This window comes from Cyclopterus lumpus, chromosome 15 (assembly GCF_009769545.1).
Source record: "Cyclopterus lumpus isolate fCycLum1 chromosome 15, fCycLum1.pri, whole genome shotgun sequence".
Lineage (NCBI taxonomy): Eukaryota > Metazoa > Chordata > Actinopteri > Perciformes > Cyclopteridae > Cyclopterus > Cyclopterus lumpus.
In genome coordinates this window covers 23,146,126-23,153,942 of record NC_046980.1, presented here as the reverse complement: position 1 = coordinate 23,153,942, position 7,817 = coordinate 23,146,126, and the positions used below count along the sequence as shown (strand labels likewise).

The window sequence follows — 7,817 nt, the reverse complement described above, 5'->3', positions numbered from 1 at the left end:
CTTTCTTTCTCTACATCTACCCGACACCATCGAATAATAAAACACAATTCAGGAAGGTACCATCACGTTGCCCTCTCTGTCACTACCCTGTACTCCTTGCTATACATTACGTTCCAGGTGGTAAGAAGCAACCATGTTCTCCGGGCCCCTTGGTGTTGTGTATATTGTAATTTGGGATTCACAGAACGGACTAAACTTGATTGAACAGAAACCTGAAAGATCCCTCATTAATCTCATTAAGTGACAGAGTCTTTCGAAGTCTCTGTAACAAAGTCCGATATGAACATCGTGTGCAAAATCTTTCCTCCGCCTTTGTTAGACGAGCCTGTCTTTCGTTTACTTCCTTGTACGAGGCGCCAGATGTGCAACTGGAATACGTGAACTGCTACGGAACATGACACGGACAGATGAAAAGAGAATGAGCGAAACCAAACGAAGACAACAGGAGCCGGGAAAACAACCAGGAATCCATTTACGTGAAAACAAAGCGTCATTCCACAATTTTCTTGTCCATGGATTCTTTGCCATTGGTCCGCGTGTAAGGCTCAAAAGCTGAGGAGCTCAAGTAGCGGGCGGAAAGTTCCTGCAGGTTGCCGGCCAGCGAGCCGGCCATGGACAGAGGGTTGGAGGAGATGCGGGTGGCGACGCCGCTGAGTAAGGAGGGCATGGGGAAGCCGAAGAGGCCGTGAGCCGCCGGTGAGCTCTGCAGGCCCGCCACTGTCCCTGAGCTGGTGACGGCGGGTAGTGGAGGGCTGCCCCCCGCCGTGCCGGTGCTGCCGCCGCTGCTGCTGCTGCCATTGCTGGCCATGGCCATGGAGGGAGGGCGCAGGGTGGAGCCCAGCGTGCCACTGCCACAGTGGGACAGGAGGCCCGGCAGGCCCGGCAGGCCCGGAGGCGTCAGCAGCCGTCCCTGCTCCAGTAGTCTGAGGACACTGCAGGTCGCTGCTGTTTCTGAAACCACTGAACGCAGCTCAGAGTCCTTCCCCTGGTCCTTCTTCTGCTTAGTGCGCCGGTTCTGGAACCAGACCTTCACCTGGAGAGCAACACAAATGAGAGAAAGGGCCTTTAGAGAGAGAGAGAGAGAGATATATTTATAAAATAGCAATCAGAAAATAGCAAGAATTAATATTCGCTGATAGGTAATCGGTTGTTGCAGCGCATGATACGTAACCTTTGTTGCACGCCATACCCCCGTCTCTCTCCCCATTCACTGTCGACTGGCCAATAAAGATGCCCGAAAAAAAGGGTCCAAAACAAAAGCACCAGTGATCATAATACATCTGATAATCTCAGCAAATGGAGATAAGTGCACCACGAGCTATACGACTGTCTCCACAGATTAACTCCATTGCTTCTACCCATTGCTAGTGTTCACACATCAAAAGGTAGCAAAGCACCTGTCCATCCCCTCCTCGTTAACGTGCACTATCACTCACTCATGCACCGCAGCTGTATGTAGGGACGCTCCCTCACCAGGTCGCCATTGATCGAACGCTTCCGTGACTCAGTGGAGTCGTGGAGCAGAAGGTTTACTGAGCAGGCAGCAGGCTATTCAATGAAGACCGGCTCCGAGGCCTTTTATATGTCAAACACTGAGAGACGTCGACACTTCCAAAGGTTCCTGAACTCAACAGTCAACTCCCGTGTGTCATATTGTCTTTGAACCCTACATAGAAAAAAACATTACAATTATTTTTTTTTATTTTTTTTTTTGTGGTCGTCTGGTCGTCATCATGTTGAAAAAAAAAAAGTGTGCTATATTATATTAATTATATATATTTATTTTTTATTAAGCTGAAGCATAAACTTGTGAGGATTATTTTTTTTTCTGTTTTGGATTATAGTAAATTGAATATCTTAGTAGAGTTTTTTTTTTGATAGACTAATCAATCCATTAGAAATCTCATCCAGTTGCACCCTTCACGTGTTTCCAGTAGCTGTTCCACACTACACGTGTTGAAGGCACGGACAACACATTCCTCTCAAGTTCTTTTCTTTCCAACCTCCCAATTCAAAATGGCCACCGTGTACCTTCTTTAATTAGCACCGTGGGATTTCCTCGCCCTGAACACGGAGAATTATATACAATCTCAGACTGAAAAGGAGAAATTGTAAAATTCTTTGATGACAATCTAAGAAAAGGCTGATATCGTCTGATAACATTGAATTGATTATTTCTGATTGCAAAGTTCATCTCCTCAATTGGTTTCAGAAATGTTGCAAATGTTTTACACTATTTTGAGTTTGTGTGGGAAGTATGTCCATTACATATTCAGCCGTTAATGGAGAAACACTCACATGTATATATTGCCATACCTAAGGATGAAAAAGAATGCGCTTCGAGTGATAATTTAATAATCAGGTCACCCACATGACTCGGGTCATCGTTATTGAGTTTTCTATGATTTGTACCTGTGAGTCTACTGTAATCCCACCTGCTTGTATATGGAACAAGCAGCAATCCACCATCTCAATCCTCCTGCTCGTCCAATCACATTTGATTTTTCTTCACCAGCTGTTAACAGCCATTTCACGTCGAGAAGCCGTCCAATAACTTCTGTTTGCCGGCTCAGAAGGAACACCTTGTTCATTTTGGAGGTTGCACTCTCAGTGCAAAGAGATCCGGTGGAGCTCTAACAAAGATGATGGATGTGCACACAGCAAATGGCTGTTCTTTAATTGTTCCTTAATGTAAGAAGCCGCGAGTACCGGGGAACGAAATGTTAATTTCCCCATGTTGTCATTAAAAGGCATTTCATCAGCCACTGCCTTTGTCCTGCCTGAGTCGGGAGTAAAGGCTATTGTCTCTGTCACCTTTTGTGTGAGCGAAATAACATCTTCAGACACTTTTAGTAACTTGTATTTCATTGTCGGGGAAAAAAAAAAAAAAAGCAGCAATTAAAAAAAAAAAAGAAAATATTTCAAATGTTAAAAAAAAACGAAAAGCATAGAAAAACTTGTAAAATGTCTGTTGATAAAGAGAACTGCGAGTGTGTCGCACTTCAACAAACAGATTCAAGTAGTCGGTTATGATGGCATTCTGTCAAAAAAAAAAGGTTGACCTCTCGCAGACCTCCACTCTAGGGCGACCTCCTGAAAGCCCCGACGCATTAGCACCAACGGCCGAGGTAGCCCGTTGGTCGCTTTGCACGTTAATAAAAATCACAACTGTGAGACCGGAGCTGCAAACACACCAAAGCTTTGAAGAAACCGTCCGGGTCCCACATGTGACCGGTCAACTGGGGTCAAACACAGGCTGCAGATTGCTGTTCCCCCACAGCGCGTGACCCTCGGCCGACCTCACGAGCCTGCGCTCCTCTTCTAATGGCAGCTTTCATTACAGCAGCTTCAGGTAATAATGGAAAACACACTCCATAAGCAATGTTGACACTGCATTAGATTTATGAAGAAGGCCAACTCACTCACTTGAAACAGAAGCATATTTCTGAGGGGGATCCTTAAAGAGACAATCCAACAAAGGGTCACCCCTTTATTCAAAACTGAGCTGGAAGCTCCGAGCTGCGTGAAGAGCGACACTGGACAACAACGACAGCTTTATGATGATTATCGGTGCCATTTAAAGACTTGTTTACAACATAAAACAGGCGCTTTTCCATTTCTCAAACTGTGGTCATGCATGCGAGTACACCTCGTGTTGCGAGTCGCAAAATTGATTGCGTCTTTAAAATATTGAAACTGTTTTGTCAGAAATAGACTTGATTATTTATTTGCCGAGGCTCACAAATGAATTGGAAATGAATTGTATTATATGGGTAATTTTATCTTCCTCTTGTGCAAGTGGTCCTTAAAGATGGCTGTATTTGCTGACACAAAAAGGAAATTACATGAAACCCACACTATATATTATTGCTATTTCAGTTACAATAAAAGCACCCGTTACGTCCTCTGCACGTTAGATTGTCCAGCTTGAGTAGATGCACATTATAAACCTCGTATGGGACCAGAACAATGCAGACATACCTGAGTCTCAGACAGGTTGAGCTGACGGGCCAGTTCTGTCCGTTCCCTCCCGACCACATACTGGCACCTCTGGAACTCCATCTCTAGCCGGTACAGCTGCTCTGCGGTGAAGGAGGTGCGGGTCCTCTTGGGCCGGTCCAGATCCAAGCCCTTCGGCAGGATGATCTCTCGGATGGAGCCTTTAGCATCTGGAACAATTACATTAACTTTGAATCAACAAACACTGAGGGCAAAGAACAGTTACAACAGATACATAAGAAATATATCCCTAGCTTTTTACATTATTCATTATTATTATTATTATTATTATTATTATGATCATAGCACAGTAGTGAAGGTTATGAGAATATATAATACCGAGTCAAATTCAGATTTTATTTACTAATTTGAAGGCAGGATAAAGTGTGTAACGTGTGTGCTTCATATCAGTGTATGTGGAGTAAATGTAAGATTATGTGCTTTAGAAAAATGCATTACATTGAATAGTTTGTAATTATTTTGGGGGACTATCAGTCCGAATTAAATCTTACTCAAAATGTCTGTTATTTGCTATGAAAAGATGAGATTACTTTGAAAAGTTACATTTATGTAATTACAACATGTTTACAAATGTGTGCACATAATAAGTAGTAATATTTCTAATGTGAATAACAGAAAAATGTTGTGATTCCATTTCAGTTGACACATGTCGTGTTCCACAAAGACAGATTACAACAATGGGTGTAGGCCAAAAACAATGCTTATTTATTACATATTTTATTAAACTGACTACAATTCCATATAATGATGCAACGCATTAATTAATATTATTAAAAACAAATATTAATGGGGTGATGTCCAATAGAATATTTTAATGGAGAATGTTTCTCTATATTTCCTGGAGTGAGGCTTTCTCTTGACATCTTGCGTAACTAATCCATTGTTTGTTCATAGTTTGTGTTCATACTCTCTGTGTTGGGCCAACACTGCATGAAGGACATTACACGAATCACTCTCTGGGCAACTGACACTCACACACACCATTTTACGATATCATTTGTTGACTTTAAATATCTGTAAAAACAAACTCTCTTTTCTCTGTGTTTTCATATTTGTAATCTTAATATTTATCAGCCTGAGAGTGGAATTTAAATGAACCCAGTGAATTGTTCAATTTGATAATTAACATTAAACATTTCTCTTTATAATTTAACATTAGGTATTATTTAGGTATGAAATTCCTCCCAAAATGTTGCCCGTCATAGTGTATTAAAAAAAAGTCCAGAGACAAAATTATTGAAGTTGATCTAGAATTTAAGATGCATATATTTAATAGCAATTAGCTCTATTTCATGACAAATTAATAAGTTCTCTAACATTTCTATAATCCTGTAATTATATATATATATTTTAAGAGATTTTTTGTTTGATGGGATATTATTGCAATTAACTCGTTAAGTGAAATCCTACAAATTGTGAACTTTCTCTTCATTTATCTACAACTGCTCTAATATTACTAAAGCTTCACCTCAGCTCTGTTCTTAAAGCTACTCTCGAATGTAAAATGCACGTTAACTAACTGCAGTTTAGACAATGTTCCCTCAAGATTATGTACGAGAACTGTAAGATCTCGGAAGTACGACGCTGCAAGAAAAAAGAGAAAGCCCACGAGCCTTACCTCGGACTAGTATTCTCCGACAGTAGTCTGGGTCTGCCGTGCTCCCCCTGGTCTTCTCGCAGTTGTCCACGGTCCCAGAGGGGGAAAAGGAGTCCGGCTGCTCCTTGAGGAAGCTTTTGGACAAGCTACCCTGGGAGTCCTTGTCATCTTTCCCCTTCTTTAGTCCATTCCTCAGCCCCATCCCTTCCGTCTCTTGGTTGTACCTGACCTCCATGCTCAGTTTATCCTCCTGGACCTGTGGCTCGTCCGCCTCTTTTTTTCTTCCCTTTGTCAGGTTTAAAAACAAGGAGATTACAGAGAGCGCGGTGCCGCCGATCGTCTGGACGGTGTGGGGTTTAGTTTCAAAACAGCACCTTTCAGCAGAGTCAGCTATCTAATGTGTGGTGAAATCCTTCCGTCCGCCGACCGAGGAGCCCTATTATCACTGACCAAACTCCCTTGCCCAATGATCATGGACTTCTCAGTGGAACTCAACAGTAATTCAATGCCCCCCTCTCCTCGTTACATAGACATCAGGCTGATAGATGATCTCCAGATAATCAGAGCCATGGATGCTCACTCGCTGTTTCAATTGATTACGGTAATTTTGTTGCCTCCACATTTGCGTAACCTCATGAATACACTGAATTGTTTGGGGGAATGGATCAGGTCTTGATAGAGGGGTTTGCTCATCCCGTCCCCTTCGGTTTGCCTGCTCTCAGCCCAGAGAATCAAGCCAAATGATTGGTCTTGCCTCGCGACCGTGCCTCCGTGAACCCCACATGAACGCACACAATCACAGAGGTACGACTCTTCGAGACCTAAAAAAAATTCCCGGGGTTCTTCGTCCTTCCGTCCGCAGACCACAGCCAGACAATTCCCCCCCCCCCCCGACTTTTCACAGCGCACCTGATTGCCGCAGCATGCCAGCGAACTTTGATCCTGCTTTTTTTCTCCTTTTGACTCTCTCACCAATCAACGGAATTCTGCAATGTGCGGACCTCGCCACTATGCGATTGTAGGGCGAGAGGCACCGGGAGAGAGACGGGTGAAAAGGATACCGAACGAATCCTCAAGGCAATGAGGAACCAGCCAGTTTGAGCACCGTGAAACCGCCGGGCTCTACTTCACGGGGGATGGCGAAACACACGTTTCCTGTGTTTATTCAGAGAGCTACGCAGAGCAACCCGGCGATGGTCCCGGCCGCCAACGCCACATCCTTCAGTATTCAAATGATTGCAACCCAGAAGCCACCTTCACCTCTCATATTCTTAACCTGCACATTTGAAGAAAAAAAACGACAAAAAGAGGGGAACAAAGCTTGTCATTAGTGTTTAGGCTGCCTACACTCTCACACACGCATACCTCTGGAATGGCCCCTTCCTCTCTACCACTCGCCTTCCAGCCCACTACACACCCACCCAACCACCAACTCTGAGCTATTTTCATTGTCAATGCAACAATATCTCTGAACACAGCAGTGGCCAGTAATCCAATAAGACCATTGATTAGGCCACAATGATTCAATTCAAACCCGTGGCCTAGTGCAAGGAGCATTCTCTGGCCCTTCTTGTCACCTTAGCTGGCCAGAAGCCCTCTTAAATCTGCCCCCCTCCCTGAGTGCCATTCATGCCTTTATGGGAAACAGGGAGGAAAAGGAGTGAAAGATGGCAATTATCTAATTGGACTATTAACAAACAATTCTGCGAGTGTGGCTGCCCGGCAGCAGTCTCGGGGTGGGTTTAAGGGCCACATGTTGGACTAACTTTATTCACTGAGTGTTTGGGGGGCTGCTGCTTGAAGAGGGGCAGGAGCCATTGTCTGAGAAAGGTAAAAAGGAGGCAAAGAAGGGAGCGACTAAAGGGGACCTGGGCTTCTCAAGCTGTGGTGCAGAGCCTCAGCCTGGGAAATCAATTGAGGACACTGCGTCTTGGCCTCTCAGCTCCACACAATGACTGAAGAGGAGAAAAGACTGATGTGCTTGGTTTCCACATGCCCAAAAATATAACACACTCAATACTGCAATGTGTGAGGAATACTGTGTGTGTACTGTAGTGTACTGTACACACACATTGCTAAATTACGGTATGGAATTTCAATTGATAAAAAAAAATTTGAAGAGCACATTCCTAAATATGATACACACTGACGCATTGTGCCAAGGCAAATGTGAAAAGTACATGAAACACCGGAAACAAGC

General features: G+C 43.8%; 1 protein-coding gene across 1 annotated transcript; it reads right to left on the bottom strand.

Moving 5' to 3' along the window:
- Positions 1–490: 490 nt before the first annotated feature.
- On the bottom strand, positions 491–5,852 carry vax1 (ventral anterior homeobox 1). Its single transcript, XM_034551232.1, has 3 exons — positions 5,639–5,852; positions 3,982–4,169; positions 491–1,033 (listed from the first exon to the last, which is right to left on the bottom strand). Exons 1-3 carry the CDS (start codon positions 5,850–5,852, stop codon positions 491–493), a joined length of 945 nt encoding a protein of 314 aa, XP_034407123.1.
- Between the last annotated feature and the right edge of the window lie 1,965 nt (positions 5,853–7,817).